At 50.7% G+C, this 18,624-nt stretch overlaps 1 protein-coding gene across 1 annotated transcript; it reads left to right on the top strand.

The window, feature by feature from the left end:
- The first annotated feature begins 4 nt into the window (after positions 1-4).
- On the top strand, positions 5-15,699 carry IGSF23 (immunoglobulin superfamily member 23). Its single transcript, XM_032388958.1, is given in 7 exon segments — positions 5-35; positions 761-945; positions 1,039-1,121; positions 10,252-10,478; positions 10,709-10,981; positions 13,081-13,234; positions 15,666-15,699. Coding segments are annotated over 7 exon segments (987 nt in total).
- The last annotated feature ends 2,925 nt before the right edge of the window (positions 15,700-18,624 follow it).

Here is an 18,624-nt window from a genome sequence, read left to right as displayed (position 1 = left end):
AACGATGAGATGCAATCAGCCATATGTTGACTTGTGTAAGGTGCTAAGAAAAGGGAGCAGCAAGTGCTAAGGCCCTGAGGTGACTCTCTCCAAGAACTGACAAAAGCCATTGTGAATAGCTGTACGAGGTTAGGTGAACTACTTAGCCTCTGTGAGCCACTGGAAAAAGAAGATGATCATACTGACCCCGCAGGGTTGCTATGAGGATTCAATTAAACAACAATCCTTAAAGGTCAAGTGCTGTGCCTGGCATATGGTAGGTGTTCAATAAACGCCAGCTGTTTGTTTGAGCAATACAATTATTGAGGAGGAAAGAATGGGTCCAAAGGATGAGAGAAAGAAGTTTTTGTGGCTTGTTCTTCCAGAATCCAAAATTCAGGATATAGTAGGAGCAAGGCCCTGAGAAAGGGCTTCTGAACATGCCTCCAGGACATCCTGGATACCTATAACAATACTTCGCATTATTTTAATAACTACTGCCATTCATCGAGCACCTACTCTATGCCAGGCACTCTGCTGGGCATCTGATGTCCATGGGCCCCTCTGACTCTGAGGCAGGCACTATTATCAACATCCCCATTTTACAGAGGAGAAACGTGGAGTCTCAGAGCTGATAGTCACGGAGTCTGGAGCCAAGTCAGGAGGCAAGCGAGGCCCCAGCCACCTCCTACCTGATGACCTTTGGCCATTCCTCTCCTCTGATGTGAAGTGACAGAAGCAGGACAATTCCGCCCCACCCTCCATCTTCATCATTCTCCAGGCCAGGAGGGCTGGAAGGGGGCGGGGGCAAAGAGGGAACAAGCGAAACCCTAGAACCCCTTCTCCCAGAATCCCGCCCCTGCGTGCTCCCCACCCACCACTACCATAAACCCGGTGCTAGAGAAGAGTGCAGGTCGGGGAGGTGAATTCCCAGCCAAGAGCAGGAGCCAGGCAGGGAAGCGGGGGGTGTGGCCAGGACGGGGGGCGGGGCCAAAGCTGCGTACTTGACTTTGAGGTCTAGGAGGCCCCACTCCTGACAGGCCCACCTCCCCTGCGCAGCGCCTGGACAAAACGAGGCATGAGGTGTCATCTGGACGCCGGACCCGGCCACAGCCCTGCCTGGAAGAGGCTACTTTTAACAGGTGCGTAAGGAACAGTGGCTTCACCCACAGGTTGGGGACAGGGAGAGGACACCCCCAGGGAGAGTCTCTATCCAAGTCAGAGTTGCCCCTCTCAGAGCTCTGCCTCTAGTCAGTTGAAAGATGCACAAGAGCTCTTGAAGTCCCCCCAAGAGGCCGTGCTATTGACCCTTTTTACCAAGGAAGGGAGGCTCAGAGAGGGACAGAGTCACCTGTCCAAGATCGCTGGCTGGTGAGGGTAGAATCAGAATTCAGGACCAGGACCACCACCCCCCCAGCCCTTTTTCACCAAACTCCCTGGCTCACCCCAGCTATCTACATCTAATAATAATTTTTAAATAATAATAATAAGATAGGGGCGCCTGGCTGGCTCAGTCGGTTGAGTGTGGGACTCTTGGTTTTAGAGCAGGTCACAATTTCATGGCTTGTGGGATGGAGCCCCGCCTGGGGCACCACTCTCATCGCAGAGTCTGCTTGAGGATTCTTTCTCTCCCTCTGCCACTCCCTCCACTCGCATGTCTCTCTCTCTCTCTCAAATAAATAAATAAATCTTTTTTTAAAAAATAATAATAGGGGTGCCTGGGTGGCTCAGTCAGTTAAGCATCTGCCTTCAGCTTGGGTCATGATCCTGGGGTCCTAGGATGGAGCCCTGGGACGGGCTCCCTGCTCAGTGGGGAGTCTGCTTGAGATTCTCCCTCTCCCTCTGCCCCTCCCCCTGCTCATGCTCTCTCTCTCTCTCAAATAAATAAATAAAATCTTAAATAATAATAGTAATGATTATAAAATAACAAGTCATAATATCAAGAGGTCATATGACTGACTTCTTCTACATGCCAGGCTGTTCTAAGAGCTTTCATGTAGTAACATTTAATTCTTAACTCTATGAGGTAAGGGCTATATGATCCCCACTTCATAGTGGAGGAAACTGAGGCACAGAGAGGTTGTGTGCCTCCCCCAGGCCACACAGCTTAGAAATGGCAGAGGGAGAATTTGAACCCAGATGGTCTGACCACCAAGACCACACTTTCCAGAGATGACACACATGCACCTCTCAGAAAGTAAATGAATTGCCTCCTTTTCCAGGTCTTAAAAAGGTCAGTTTCCGTGTAGTTTCAAAACCCCAAACTCCACCCGGTTTAAAGCTTCGCCTCATCCCCAGCTGAGGCCCGTGTCCGACTGCAGTAAGATTCTAGGGGGACATGGTGGGCCTCGGCCTGTTTCTCTTTGTGTCCTTCCTCCCCACCCAGAGATGTGGTCTGTGGCCCTCTCAGGGCCACGGGCAGAGGGGAGGAAGGCCAGGAAGGGGGCAGGAAAGTTTCTACTTGGCTATTTTACTTGTAAGGTGGAGTCAAGCCCTTCTGTGTGGTTGAGGCACCATTGCTGGATCCGTCCGGGTGGGGGGCACTTTGAGGACCCTCGTCACTGCAGAGTATGTTGTTGTGGCTCCATGAACTGGGCCCCCCTAGAGGCTCACCAGCATCTCCTGGCTCCCTCCAGCCTCTTTCTGCCAAGGTCTGCCCTTGGGAGCCCTGTCCCATGAGGGGCCTTGCCAGACAGCCTCCAGCCAGCTCCTTGGCGAGGCATCCACCACTGCCTCATGGGAAACACGAGGACACCTTTGTCATTACACGGAATGCTAGAGGCATGGGTCATTTCCACTCCAGCCTCTGTTCCCTCTGCCCCACAGGCCCTTTCCACTCCATCCCTCACTTGGACACCTAGAGGTCTAAGTTCCCGCAAATTCCAGGGGACACATTTCTAGCTCTCCGGGAGAGGTTCCCTTGGAGCTGCCCTCACTTGGCCTGGGCAGGAAGAAAGCCCCAGGCCTCCCCTCTCCTCCCTCTGGGGGGGGGGGGGGACTCCCAGTTCATTCTCAACTCTGCCCCAGAAAACCTCACTCTGAGCTTCCCCTCTTCTCCCTTCCCACAGCCTGGCGGGGGGTCAAGAGGCTGGTGCTGGCAGAGCTGGTGACCTGTAATCCGTTTTCGAGACCTCAGTTGGGCATGAAGGTTCTTGACAGCTGCTGTTCTGTTCTCAGCCTCTGGTACCTCTGTGGAAATTTTGAGAGCATGGGAGAAGTCAAGTATAACATCTGGCGTGTGTCTGTATATATATAACTGCTGATTGAGGAAGTGTCCCTGACTGAAATAGCCACGCTCCCAAAACCGAAGAGTTCTGAATTATCTCTATGGTTCCAGCTCTGAAATTCCATCCTTCATCCCACAGGCTTAAAATATATGTGCACATACACACACACACATATATATAAAATCTATATAATACCTAAATGAGACTGCCCTCAGCCCTGAAAATTCATGATCTCATAGAATCTCAGGCACTCTTGTGAAATGATTGCTATCAACCACCCTCCTTGATGAGCGGGGAAACGGAGGCTCGGAGCCCAGAAATAATAAGTGGCAGAGTCTGGGTTATGAACCCGGGTCTAGTGGCCTCAAAGTCTCCAAGTGAAACCGTGATTCTACAGCAGATGGAGGAAGGGTTGCCAAGACGTGAGGTCTTCTTAAGGTGCCTTGGGGACACTCGTTGAATCACCAGGCACCTGCAATGGTGTCAGAGTCAGAACTCCATCCCCGAATGCAGACTGGGTGACCTGAGATCTACTTCAATCACTGATTCAACAAACACTCCTGAGCGCCTGCTGGGGGCCAAGCTTGTGCGGGGTGGTGCTGGGGACAGAGCGGCGACCGAGACAGCCCCAGCCCTGTTCTCTTGGGGCTCACAGGCCAGAGAGAAGACAGACCCGTCCCCCAGTGGGTAGGGCAGGAATGTGGGGGCCCAAAGAAGAGGGCTGAGTCTGAAGCTGGGGAGGTGCTGGCCAGGGAAGGCCCTTTCAAAGCTGTCAAAATCGAAGTAAGAGCTCAGAGAAAGGTGGCGTCGCTTATGCAAATTGCATCCCTGTGCCCTTTGTTTCATAAAAGGGGAAGAATGCAAATTTTTTTTCCGTCAAGATAAAAAAGCAACACCCTGAGCAGGTCCCGTTTATTCCCATCACTCTGCGGCTAGAGCTTCCATCACTCCATCTCCTGAGGTCCCTGCCCCGACACAAGTGTAGCGTCTATCACCAAGCATCCCTGAGGGTCAGGGAAGGCTTCAGAACGGGGGTGCCTGAGCTGAAACTGGAATCACAGCTAGATGAAGAGTTAGGGGGAACAGCATTCTAGGTAGGGGGACCCGCATGTGCAAAGGCCCGGAGGCCAGGGCAACTGCACGGAGTTCGGTCTGCCTGATGCAGACAATGAGGGAAGAGTGGTGAGAAGAGCGTGGAGATGTAGGAGGGTGCCAGGCGAGGGGATCTGCGCTGTGTCCTGAGAGCACTGGGGAGCCACAGAAGGCTTATGGACAGGGGAATAGAAAAGTCACACCAGGGGCGCCTGGGTGGCTCAGTCGGTTAAGTGTCTGACTCTTGATTTTGGCTCAGGTCATGATCTCAGGGTCGTGAGATCGAGCCCCATGTGGGGCTCCATGCTCAGCGGGGAGGCCACTTGAGATTCTCTCTCTCCCCTTGCCCCTCCCCCCAACTCTCTCTCAAATAAATACATAAATCTTTTTAAAAAGAAAAATGACACCAGCTGCCGACTCAGAGATAAAACCAGTGGAGGTACGAGGAGGGCAGTGAGCCCCCCTCACCCACCCAGAAGGCCCTGTAATGGGACAACTCCCAGCTCTCCACTTTTGACCTTGGCTCTGAGACTCAAGCTCGCTGTGCCTCAGTTTCCCTGCCTATAAAACAGACTAGTGCTGACCTCAGAGTTGTAGAGGGGACCAGTGAGGTCATGGCTGGGAGAACCTGGCACGGTCCCTGACACGCAGCCAGCATGGGGTGTCAGCTGACCCCCTCCCCCAGAAGCTGCCCTTCTGCGACCTGTCACAGCCGGTTCCAGAGCCCAGCACTGTCTGTATCTGGTGCTGCTGCCCTGGGAGTCATTACCCCCGCTACCACTTCTCATTCCAGGAGAGAGCTGATGTTTTCACGTTTGTTCTGTAAGTGGGTATTTCTGATCCTTAGAATGTAACCACTTATTGTATTGCTTTTGTTTTTAATCTTTAAAAGACATATTTACAGCACCCCAAGGACTTGCAATTACAGAAGCAAGAATGGTAATAGTGATGATAATTATAAATATAATGTCAAGCATTGATTTGGCAGTCACCTTGTTGGTACGCTGTTCTAAGCGCCCTTTATAAGCATTAGACCAGGGCTTCTCAACATCGGCACTACTCACATTTGGGGTCCAGTGCTTCCTTGTTGCTGGGGCTGTCGTGAGCATGGTAGGAGACTGATCAGTCTCCTTGACCTCTACCCACTGGGTGCCAGTAGCACCTCCCCCACCCCACGTCATGACAACCAGAAAGACTTCTAGACATTGCCAATGTCCCCTGAGGGGAGCAAATCATCCCCAGTTGAAAAATCACTGAAGGCATCATCATTCCCATTTTATAGATAAGGAAACTGACGCTCGGAGAGGATAAGTAATTTTCCCAAAGTCACCAGAGCTAATAAGTTTTGGGACTTGCACGCTGGCAGTCCAATTCCGGATCTTACATTCTGGTGTGTGTGCATTTGTGTGTGTGTGAAAGACTATTGAGAACATTTATGCTCTCCTATTTCCTTTATTCAAATTTTACTCAATTTTTGAATGGGTTGTATATTACCAAGGTTTAAATCTCAAAGATATAGAAAAGACCTTGAGTGAAGTCTCTGTCCTATCCACCCACCCAGTTCTGAGCCTTCCCTCCCCGCCATCACACACAGAGCCACTGTTTTTGTGCATCCTTCCAGGGTTTCTTTGTGTGTTTATAAGAAATGCAAATATATATTTACTTTTCTCCCGTTTTTACACCAAAGGTAGCATACCATAAGAACTATCCAGCAGCATGCATTTGTAACTTAACTACATACTCTGGAGATCTTTACCTCTCAGTTCATGCCATTCCGGAGTTCTTCCTCATCCTTTTGTACAGGTGTATCGTTCCACTGTGTGAATGGACCATAATTTATTAAATTGGTTCCCTATGGACGGGCACTTGGATATTTCCAATCTTTAGCCATTATAACTAAGGTGTGACAAATGACGCTGCCCGTTAGTCATTTTATATTGAGAAAGTGTATCTGTAGAACACATTCCCTGACGTTTAATTTCAGGGTCAGAGGATATGGAGGGCACCCAGGTGGTTCAGTCATTTAAGTGTCTGACTTCGGCTCAGGTCATGATCTCAGGGTGCTGGGATCGAGTCCTGTATCAGGCTCCCTGCTCAGCGGGAAGTCTGTTTCTCTCTCTGTCTGCTGCTCCGCCTGCTTGTGATCTCTCTCTCTCTCTCTGTCAAATAAAAATACAGTCTTTAAAAATAATAATAATAATTTGCTTTTCTCTTACCATGAGCACGGCTGAATATTTGACATTTCTATTTTATTTTTATTTTTATTTTTATTTTATTTTATGAATGGCCTACCCATATCCTTTGTATACGTTTCTGTTAGGTTGTTGATATTTTTCTTATTGATATCTCAGAGCTTTTTACATATTAGCAAAATAAGCTCTTGGTCTGTGAGATCTGTTGCAAATCATTTTTCCTGGTATGTCATTGTTCTTCTGACTTGGTGGGTGGTATTTGTTTTTTTCCACTTGGCTGAAGTTCTTTACATTTTCATCTCAGGTGTTTCAGTCTTTTATGGCTGGACCTTGTGTTCTTACTGCAACAGCCATCAATCCAATGAGAGGCAGAAGAGTGGGGTGGGTAAGTGCATAGGGTCTGGAGCCAGACCCTGAGGATTTCACTCCAAGCATTAAGCCACATGGAAATTTAATTAAAGGAAGTGAGAGCAGCTGGGGATGGTGGGGCACACTCACCAATCTACTTTACTGACAGAATTTTGCTTGCCTGGGTGTGGCTCACAGCCCTGCTCTTTATCACCTATGACATCCTGGACAATGGTCTTCAGTTCTCTGAGCTTCCATTTCCTCAGTCCTCCTGGGGGTATAATAATTGTGTCACTCAGGGTTGAGGTAGGAAATGGTCTACTCAAAAGGAGTAATGACGGGGGTTAATAAAGGGACTATTTGCAGAGGTGTAGGCAGGACATAGGTAAACCCACCTGAGATTGTGCAACACCCAGGGACTAGCCACAGCAGAAAGCTATTACTTCCTCTGTGCTAGAAGCCGTGTAAGTGGAAGAGCAGACCCCCAAAACCCAAAGACAGTGGTGTATGGAGAGGGACACCAACGGCAGCCTTATTAGAGGGACAGAGCCGACCCATGTTGATGGAGCAAGGAGGGAGCTGTGGGACCAGCTACCTCAAGGTCACTCCCATTGGCAGAAGCCAACCCGAAGCAAAAGACATGGGGACCTGATGATGCAGCTCAAAGAAGTCAGCCTTTCAGGAAGCAGAGTAGGGCAGAGGTCAGAGAATGGATCTGCAGGATACCCTGAATAATGTGTGCTTGGTGGGGTCGATGAAGGAGTAAGTAAGATAATATATGTTCATTGCTTAGAACAGTGTCTGGATTGTAGGAGGTGCTCAGTGAATGTTCCCTTTTATTTCTTTTTTTTTAAGATTTATTTATTTGAGAGAGAGAGAGAGAGAGAGAGAGTGAGCAGGGGGAGGGGCAAAGGAAGAGGGAGAGAGAGAGAATCCTCAAGCAGACTTCCTGCTGAGTATGGAGCTCGAGCCCAGGACCCCGAGATCATGACCTGAGCAGAAATCAGGAGTCAGACACTTAACCAACCGAGCTACCCAGGCGCCCCCCCTTACACTATTTCTGTCATTATCACTGTTATCAGCTCTTGATGTGCCACACTCCTCGCCAGCTCGGGAAGGTTTATTTGCTGGGGCATCATCTCGCCTTTGGTCCCATTTGCTCTCTCTGCTCTCTCCTCTCCTTTCCCACATCCTCCAAGGCATCCTGATCGCATCCTGCACCTGTTCTGCCTCCTTGGACCTGCCCGCCCCCGCATCTCCAGACCCCTTGACCGAAGGAGCCAGTGCCCGCCTGCCTGTCCCCGGAAGCCCGAATGGTGTTCTCTCCACTTCTTGGTTCCAAGGGCACAAGGCCCGGCCAGAAACCATGATCTTCTCCCCTGAGGGCTTCCCAGGGCCCAACCACATCGGCCAGGAGACACTGGACACCCAAAGCAGCCTGATCATCGGAAATGCAACAGCTCAAGACACAGTGCTGGAAACCAGCAGAGGACGCAGGAGTGCGACAGAGCAGATACTTGGCCAGGGTGAGTGGGGCCGAGAGGGACCGAGTTCTCAGGCAGAGAGAGCAGCGTGGGCAAGCTGGAGGGGCAAGAGAGATCTGGAGAGCACAAGAAATTGTGCGCAGAACCGTATAGGGGGTGCAGGCCATGCGAGGCCGTTGGCTTTTCAGTGTGACTTGGGAAGGCAGGTAGAGCTGGTGGTCTGCAGGGCTGACCATGCGGGGCTGACCATGCGGGGCCTGAGATTTCCACTCAACAAAACACTTACCGATGCTGATTCTTACATATGCATCAAATCCTTTTTTAGTGCCTTCTCTGTCCTGGGTGGGGCTGGGCTCGTGGGCAGGGACATGCAAGAACCTAGCCTAGGAGACAGGTAGGGCTCCCCAGAGGAGGGGCCATCCGAGCTGGGACCTGTAAAGCCGATCAGGAGTTTGCCCCGTGAAGAGTGGGAGAAAGTTCTCCTTTAGAGAGACCAGCTGGAGTAAACACCAAAAAGCAGGAAAGACAGGCTGCAACTTACTGAGCCCTTGCTACGTACCAAACACAGGGGATTTTACAATGACCCAAGAAAGCAGATGCTCCGAGCACCAACCCCACTGCACAGGTGGGGAACTAAGACCGAGAGGTGATGTCAATAGCCTGTGGTCACCTAGAAGCAAAAGGCCAAGCTGCGATTCTACAGGACTCTCTATGGTCCTGGAGCTTATCTCCTTTCCCACGGCCTCTCTAGCCCAGCACCATCTTCAGGGTACCAAAGGTGGGGAGAGTTCCCCCACCTCCCGTGCCCGTGCCATGCTCAGCCTGGAGCTTGTGCAGCCTCTGAGACCAGGACAGCCTTGCAAAGACGTGGCTGCCCCACCAGTGACTAGCCTTGTGTCCTTGCAAAGCTACTTCCCATCTGTGTACTTCAGTGTCTTCATCTGTAAAATGGACTCATGGTAGAACCTACCCCATAGGGTTGTGTTGAGGATTTCAGTGAGTAAATCTGGTGTTTTTCAAGCTTTTTCAATCATGACCCACAGTGAGAAATGAACTTCACATCATGACCTGGTGTGTACTTGTATACACACACACACACACACACACACGCGTAAGGCACATGTCATAAAATAACAGTTATTGCTATGAGCAATGCATTCTGATATTTTCTATCATATTATAGCTCATGTCACATTTCAAATGCTGATTACAACTTTCTTTTTTTTTTTTAAGAGTTTATTTATTTATTTGACAGAGACATAGCGAGAGAGGGAACACAAGCAGGGGGAGTGGGAGAGGGAGAAGCAGGCTTCCCGCTGAGCAGAGAGCCCGACGCGGGGCTCGATCCCAGGACCCTGGGACCATGACCTGAGCCGAAGGCAGACGCTTAACGACTGAGCCACCCAGGAGCCCCTGATTACAACTTTCCAAATGATTTCGTCCAAGCATGGATGGGTCTCACTCACTCATAACCAGCCATGAGTTAGCACGTGTTTGGAATGGTGTTTGGCTTCTAGTAAGAGCCAGATCCAAGTGGATATTACATTGATTCCTGTTTCTACACCTGGTGGGCTCTTTCTCCTCCTGCCAGGCTTAGCTGATTCACCACCTCCTCCAGGAAGCCTTCCATGGGTTCTTGGTTTGAGCTAAAGTTCTTTTCACTTTATCATATTGCATTGAAATTGGAAATCAGCTCAGTGTGGAGGCTCCAGGCACTCACCACGACATCAGACTTGCGGGCTCAAATACTCGCTGTGCCTCTCTCTGACCATGAAGCCTGAGCCTAAGAACCCCTGGACCTCAAGTCTTTAACCTGGAAAGAGAACTATTATGGATGCCCCATCTCTGTAAAGAGGGTTCCCAGCAGTCAGGCGCAGGTCCCGAGCCTTTGGAGACCCCCTCTTGACTCCTCTCTTTCTCTCCAATCAGCAAATCCTGTGGGCTCTGCTTTCAAACTAATCCAGAATCCAGCCACTCCTCCCAGCTCTTCGGCCTCACCCTGGGCCAGCTGAGGGCTGGGCAGCTGGGATATTTATATACCAGCCCATGCCAGTCATCGCGTAGTGCCTTGGCTGTGCCCATCTCCCAATTCTCTGGCCTGCTTCCACCTTGGCCAGAGCAGGCTCTGGCAGCCGGAGAAAGTGCCCAGGCAACAGGTGCAATGTGGCAGTTGGAAGCGGTGAGGGTGAGGGTGAGGGGCTGGGGTGGGGGCGCCAACAGCTCTGCCACGCTCCATGTCTGGAGCAGCACTGGGCACCAATCAGGAACTCCAGACACATTTGTTGATGAATGAATGAATGAATGAATGTCCCTGTGTTGGACAAAAGAAGTGCTCAGCCTCTGTGAGGGGTCTCCATCCATGTGGCCTTGCTCTCTGTTTGCACAGCCTGCTCCAACGGAGTGATGCTGCTGACATTCCCTTATGTCTTCGAGGGCGTTATCCAGAGTGACCTCAACTACTCAGTGATCCTGGAGTGCCTGGCTTCTTCTATCACCCCCAAACCCGTGCTGCACTGGACCTTCAACGGGAAGCCCTACAAGATTGGGGCTATGCTGATCATCCGGAGGTTGTCCCTGGAACATCTGGGCACCTACGTGTGCACAGCCAAGAACAGCCAGGGACAGTGTTCCTCCTATCCTGTGACCCTCTTGCTGCCGCGTGAGTCCCCCCGCCCCCACCCCAGACTTCTGCATCCTTGGTTGCATTGAGCCACCTACAGAGCGGTCCACTCTGAGCCCCTCTCCAGCCAAGATGTCATCCCGTCCTTCCATCTGCCTGGCAGAGTGGGGATTATTAGCCCATTTTACAGAGGCTGCAGCTCACAGAGATGAGCTCGAACAAAAGCTCAGCTCAGGATCTGGAGCCAGCGATCTGGATCCCGGCTCCAACTATTGGCTGGCTGTGTGAACTTAACCTCTCTAGGTCTCAGCACATACCTGCAAAAAAAAAAATGCAGGTGATAATGAGTGGTTCTGAGCACAGGCTTTGGAGTTTGAATTCTGGCTTCACCACTTCCTAGCTGTGTGACTTTAGACCCCTGCCTTGACTTCTCTGTGCCTCAGTGTCCTCATCTGTAAATTGGGAAAATAATAGCGCCCACCCTGAAGTATAGTTGTGAGCATTCAATGAGATAAGGAGGTGAACAGCTTAAAATAATAGAGCCCAGTGTTACTGGACACGAGTGAGTGCTCAGAAAGCATGAGCTAGTATCGTGGCTGCAATTACCATTATCCATATTATTATTAATTTTGTGACTATTACTGTATGCGGTGGCACGTGTGGAGCCTCAGGGGGCAGTAACAAGAACAGCCTGTTGGGATCAGGAAAGTGGTCTAGGAGCTGGTTAAACCTGGATTCAATTCCCGCCCTTGTGCCTTCCTGGCCAGGTGACTTAAGATAAGTGACATCCCTTCTCTGAGCCTCTGTTTCTTCCTGTGTATAATGGGGGTGACTGTGTATACCTCTGCAAGATTGTCATAAGGAGCAGAAATAATACATGAATGAGGCCAGCAGAACACCTGTTGGAAAGCAGGTGCTTAAAGGGCACCTGGCTTGTTCTGTCGGGGGAGCATGAGACTCTTGATCTTGGGGTCGTGAACTCAAGCCCCGCGGTGGGCGTGGAGCCTACTGAAAAAAAAGAAGAAGAAAGAAAGCAGGTCCTTTAAATAGCAGCTATCCTCATGAATATTATTTTTCGTGTATTTATGCATGGAGGATGAGAGGCCTGGAACCAGCTAAAATGGTACAGAGGACTGGCCAGTAGAGAAGTAGGGGAGGGACTTGGGCAGCAGGGAACACATGAGCAAAGGTCCAGAGCATGGAAAAGGCAAGGGTGATGGAAAGTCTGGCTTGGCTGGGTCCCAGAGAGCTGCCATTTCTTCCCAGCCAGGCTCTAGTAGGAGCTTCAGGATTTGGTTTGGGGGTGATTCACTGGGAGAAAAAAGTTTAAATCCTGTAGCAGCAGGTGACTCTGATATGTTCATTGAGAATGACTTTCAGGTCCCCCTTTATTCGTCCATCAACTATTCTGGAAATGTTTATTGGCTGCCTACTACATGACCAGCCCGTGCTGGGTGGTGTTGGGGACATTCTGGAGACAGCCCTGGCCCTGTCCCCAAACAGTAATGTTTGAGTGGGGGACAGACTGGTGGGGGACAGACCCGTCCACAAACAGTAATGACCAGAGTGGGCAAGACTGGGGTGGGGGAGCCAAGGGGCCACTTGACCCAGCAAGCGGGTCAGGGAGGGCTTCCTGGAGGAGGGGACATCTGAGCTGGTACTAGGATACATAGGAATTATCCAGGCCAAGGGGAGGAAAATGGCATAAATAGCATTCTAGGGGGTACAAAGGCCAGGAGGTAGAAGAGAGAGGTGAGCTCAGAAATTGAGTAGAGTCCCGTGGAACTAAGTTAACAAGGTAGGGAAAGAGAGAGAGAGCTGAAGCTGGCCGAGTGGCAGGGCCTCAAAGGCCAAAATGAAGGATGCTTCCTCCCCAGGTCCTGGGAAGCCACAGCAAGGTTCTGAGCCGGGGACGAACAGGGTCAAGTTTGAGCTTTCCACAGACCCCTCTGGCTTCTAGGGGTGGGGAGGTGGGAGGGGGAGGGACTGGGGCAGGAGATCCAGGAGGAGGCTGGGGTGGAGGCCAGAGGATGGGAAGGAGGGGGTAGACTGAAGACACGCTCAGGAGGTGAAATGGTGGGAGGCGGCGGTGTGGAGGGAAGATGGCTCCCCCAGTCTTGCCCCTTCTTGGTCCCCAGAAGACAATGTGGATCCCACAGACGCTGAGCCCATCGAGCCAGACCCCGTTCTCACCGTGTCAGGAGGAGCTGCTATAGGCCTCCTCGTGGCTGGAAATATAGGGGCCATGATGCTGATAGGGGGCATAAGCCTCACCATCGTCCAGAGCATAAGGTATGTGCTGCCCTTCACCTCTGTCCACTGCCTGACATCCGCTCAGCCCCCACAAGACACAGCTCACTCTGCAGCAAGACAGAAACCCAACCAGCAGCCTCATCCAAGAAGCTTTAGACTCAGGGAGGAGGATACCTACCCCTGACGCATGCACCCAAAGTGACACCGGGGAACAAAGAGACAGAAAAGGATTCCGGAGCTCATCTGCCTAGGTTCGAATCCTGGCTCTATTCCCTACCCGCAGTGAGGCCATGGGCAAGTTGCTCCCGCTGTCTGTGCCTCAGTTTGCCCATCTGCAAAATGCCATCCTTGGGGCTGTTGTGAGGATGAAACAAGCTACTATTTCTAAAGCATCCTACACCTGTGCCCGGCATGTGGTCAGTGCTGTATTCAGTTCTTCTACACATATCAATCCAGTGCACACCCTGCCGGCGCTGGGGAAACCCTGGGAATAGCAGCCGGAGTCCTGGACCTCAGGAACTTGCATCCTAGTCAGAGACACCAGCAATTCACGTGATGACCAAGTAAAATATTATTTTATTTTATTTTTTTAAAGATTTTATTTATTTATTTGACAGAGAGAGTGAGAGAGCACAAGCAGGGGGAACAGTTGAGGGAGAGGGAGAAGCAGGTTCCCCGCCAAGCAGGGAGCCCGATGCGGGGCTCGATCCCAGGACCCTGGGATCATGACCTGAGCCGAAGGCAGACGCTTAACCATCTGAGCCACCCAGGTGCCCCGACCAAGTAAAATATAGATAGCCTGTTGGATAATGATGAGTGCTAAGCAGTGGAGTAAGGCTGGGAAGTAAGGCCAGGGTTGGGGTGGGGTAGGGTTTAATTAAGTCAGTGAAGGCCTCCCCAAGAAAGTGACATCTGAGCAAAGACACTGAGCAAAGGAGGGATGGATGTCAGTGGATGTCTGGCAGAAGGGCATAGCCAGGAGGGAAAATAGCCAGGGCAAAAGGCCCTGAGGTAGGACTTCCCTGGTGTGTTCAAGCAATAGCAAGGAGGACAGCGTGCCTGGAGTGCTGTGAGGAATGGAAAGAGAAATAGGGCATGAGATCAGGGAGGGAATGGGGATGGGGGTGGACAGAAAGTGTAAGGTCTTGTGGGCCATATAAGGACTTGGCTTTTGTTCTGAGTGACATGAGAACCATGGAGGGTTTAGAGCAGAGGAGGGATGGGATCTGACTTATATCCGACTTGCATTTCATTCCTAGATGTATTAGCTATTACTGTAATACTGTAATATCTTACCATGTATTGAGCGCCTATTATGTGCTTGCTAAACATTATTCTACTTAATGTCCACAAGAGCTCTGCAGGTGTTGGGGGGAAGGGGGAGGGGCGGTGGTGGATAAGAGAGAAAATCTTGTTTTTGTCAAAGAGGAAACTAAGGCTCAGAGAGAAGTGACTAGCCCTAGACCCCACAGCTAGAGAGGAATTCAAACCCAGAACCCTGCCTCATTCCTAGTTCTCGCCCCTAACCTCAACTGCCTCTTCTCCTGCCATAACAACACAAGCCTTCATAGCTTATGTACTGCAAGCTGACATGGTTTGCAAAGGCCTTGGGGATCAACTGGCAGAGGCTGGGGCCAAGTCTCCAGTCCCTGAGTCCCATGTGGAACCTTCCAGGGGTGAGGCAGGGCCAGGCTACTGCCTGAATCCCCTGCATCCTCCTCCTCACTGTAGCAGCTGCAACTTCCTGGGCCCTCAGTAAGTGCCAAGAGCCTTCAAGTCACAGCTACTCCAAGGGATGGGTACGTTCTTGTTCTCATTTTCCAAGTGAGTAAACCAGAGAAACTCACCTTGCCCAGGGACACAGCTGACAAATGGCTGACCCTGAACCAAACCCAGATTCAAATCCAAAATCATGTTCTTAGAGGGGAAGGATGAGACATCCAGTCCCTGCCTCCACGAGCAGGCAGGAGGGGTCATTTCCTGTCCTCCCACAATTTTGGCCAAGACGTATGATGACGGACAGACAGACGCTGACGGCAGCCAGGAGGAACCAGCCTCTTCCAATCATGGCAACCTTGGAGATGAGGTCATGAGGACAGGCGTGGCTGTCTTGTCCCTCCCAGTGGGGAGGAGCAGTCCTCGGGAAAGAGGGGTATGGGCTGAGGGGAAGCCCCACACACATCCACCACACCCACCAAGGGCCAAAAGAGATCCCTGTTGTTTGCAGTTAAGGCCCTGGGCCCTGAAGCCAGGCTAACTAACCTCCTACCCTATCTGTAAAACAAGGATAATGGTAATTCCTACCTCAAAGGGAAAGTGTGCAGATTACATACATAGCAGGAGTAAAGCACTGCAAATAGTACCTGGCAATGGTAAACCTTCAAAAAATGTCAGCCACATGATGATGATGATGATGGTGATGGTGATGATGATGATGACGATTTCACTCTCTCTCTCTCTCTCATTATAGGACTAACAGACAAAGAATACGGATATGCTGCTGAAGTGGGCACTTGTCTGTCAGCCTCAGAGGTGATGCTGGGAAGGGCAGCAAGAGAATCCTGGGGCTGGGACAAGATGAAGTTCCTGGGGGCTCCAGATGAGACCTCCTCCCTCCTGATCATTTGTCTTTGGGATGTTCTCATCTTGCTGAGAGTCCCAGAGACTGCCTTTCTCTCCCTCTCCCCAGCTGCCAGTGTCCCACCTGCCCAGCTCACCAAATCCCTGGAAACCACCTACACAGGCGGTCCATATTTCATAAAATTTGTGGGCTGAGAGCAAAGGATACTCACTTAAGTGGGTCAATAAAAACAAAAGGAGGAATTTAATACAAGGATCCAGGAAGACTTCCAAAACTCCAAGGGTGTATCAGTTAGCACCTGCTGTGTAACAAACTATCCCCCACCAAATTTAATGGCTTGAAAAGACAGCCATGGATTTAGCTTACAATTCTGCAGGGTTATCAGTTTGGGCTGGGCTCAGCTGGGCCATTCTTCTGGTCTCTGCTGGGCCCACTCATGCACCTGTGATGAGTTGGCAGTTACCCAGGGGCTGTCTGGACTAGGACAGTTGTCTGAAACAATTAACCTGTCCTCCACATCATCTATCATTCATAGCAGGCCAACCTGAGCTTGTTCACATGACAGAGGCAGGATTCCAGGAGTGAGAGCAGAGGGGCAATGCCTTTTAGGCCCAAGGTTAAGAATGGCACATCATCATTTCTGGGGCACCTGGTGGCTCAGTTGGTTGAGCAGCTGCCTTCAGCTCAGGTCATGATCCTGGGGTCCTGGGATCAAGCCCCATGTTGGTGGGGGGGGGGTCCCTGCTCAGCAGGGAGTCTGCTTCTCCCTCTCCCTCTGCCTCTCCCCGCACTCGTGCTCTCTCTGTGTCTCAAATAAATAAAATCTTAAAAAAAAAAAAAGAAGAAGAAGAATGGCACATCATCATTTCTGCCATATTCTTCTGGCCAAAGCCAGCCATGTGGCCAGCCCAGATTTGAGGGGTGGGAAATGGACAACACCTCTTGATGAAAAGGAAAGAATCCGTGGCCATTTTTTTCAAGCTTCCACCGAAGCCAGTGTGTGATCAGAAAACAGGAACGCTGCTGGAACCAGGGCAGGGCAGTAGCTTGCTGCCCCTCTCGGCCCCCAGCCCTCACCCCTTGTCATCCTCTTCTCTGGGTACACGGGATTCCACAGTTCTCTCTCTGTCTCTCTCTGCATGTGGGTGCTCAGTGTTTCTCCATCCGCGTGGGAAAAGACTCAATCCCATAACTTCTAAGTCCACAGAATCCCTTCGCCTTGTCCCCAAAACCCCTGGAGAAGGCATCTGATTGTCTCACTAGGGTCAGGTGTCAACCGTGGTCCCATTCCTGTGGCTGGGATGGGGGCCAGGAGGATTCATACAAGCAGAGTTCGATGGGCTTAGCCCTGTCTGTGGGGGCTCGTTGCCCAGAAAACAGGAGAGGTTTTGCCTTGTAAACTGGACAGACACCCCAAAATGTCTTCTACACATGCAGCTTATTTTTGCTCCTTTTCAAAAAAGAAAAAAAAAATAAACTAGAGCAGAGACGTGGGGGAGGTGGTTACAACCCTCAGAAGTCCATGGCCCATTTGTAAATAAGATTGACCACTTGATTTTGAGCTGTTGGAGAATCCTGGTAGATGGCAGGCTGAGGGGAAAGGAGTATGGATGAAGCTCCGGCGTGGATGCATCTAACATCTGAGGAACATCAGTGCTTTTGTGACCAACAAAAAGCCACCTGTCACGTCATGATGATTAGCAGTAATAGGAGCAGACCTGAGTTCAAACGTTGTCTGCCAAGTGCTGTCTCTGTGTCAGCCCCTATGCTACATACCTTAGGTGATTCATGGGTCATATCATCTTCACTGAACCCACTGAGGAAAGGAGAATCCACCCCCATTTTCCTGACAAAGCAGGGGAGGCTCAGAGAGAGGGTAAGTGACTTGCCCAGGGTCACATGGGTAGCAAAAGGTGGAGCTGTTCTCCAAGCCAGGTTGCCTGGCTCTGTTTCCAATCACCGCACTTTCCTGTTGCTCGCTCCTTGTGGCCAGGGCCCCCTTCCCCTACTTTCATGAGCTCCCACCTACTGTATCAGGTAGTGGTCATTTTGCTCGTGTACACAGGATAAAAGTGATGCTCGGAAAGGGCAAGTGACTCACCTGAGGTAACACAACCATGCATGATGCCAACTCGAGTCTACCCAATTCCAAAACACGTGCCTTAGACCAGTGCTGTCCGATAGAAGTCTCTGTGGTAATGGAAATGCTCTATATCTGCACCATCCAATGCATGTGGCTATTGAGCCCTTGCAACGTGGATAGTGTGACTGAGGAACTAAAATTTTTACTTGTTTTTAACTCAATTTAATTTTAATTTATATTGCCACCTGTGGCTAGGGGCTATTGTACTGGACAGTGCAACTCTAACTCCTCATTGTTAAAAATAAATAACCCCCCCCCCAGCACCCATATGTGTAGATCACTGACTCTGGGGTCCTTGCCCTGGTCTGTCCAAGGGTTCAGATTTGCTTGGAAATCCCTAATATCTAACCAGTTCCTTTGTCACCTAAGGCATCCTGCTGTACCCCCTTCTCTCCTCCCTTTTCCCTCCACCGTTAAAGAAGAAGTTAGTCATTTCCTGCTTGCAGGGTGACAAGTTCTTGCAGCACCAAATCTGGCCAGGTCTCAGCAATGACACTGCAACCACCCCCCAAACAAGCTGTCGTCCGGCCAGGCCTGTAGCTAGTCTGTTTCCCTTGCCCGTTGGAAAAACTGAGAATTTTTGTGAAGTCCCTCCCCACTCCTAAAGATAAACTGGGCAAATTTCCTCAAAGAGACCTCCTGACGACCCCTGTTATAAATTCAGTCTGCTGGTGGAACTCTGTCCGAGCACTGTTCTGCTTAATG

The sequence above is a fragment of the Phoca vitulina genome, unplaced genomic scaffold, assembly GCF_004348235.1.
Source record: "Phoca vitulina isolate PV1807 unplaced genomic scaffold, GSC_HSeal_1.0 scaffold52, whole genome shotgun sequence".
Classification (NCBI taxonomy): domain Eukaryota; kingdom Metazoa; phylum Chordata; class Mammalia; order Carnivora; family Phocidae; genus Phoca; species Phoca vitulina.
Note: the sequence above shows the minus strand (reverse complement) of the source record. Positions and strands in the feature narration are given on the sequence as shown.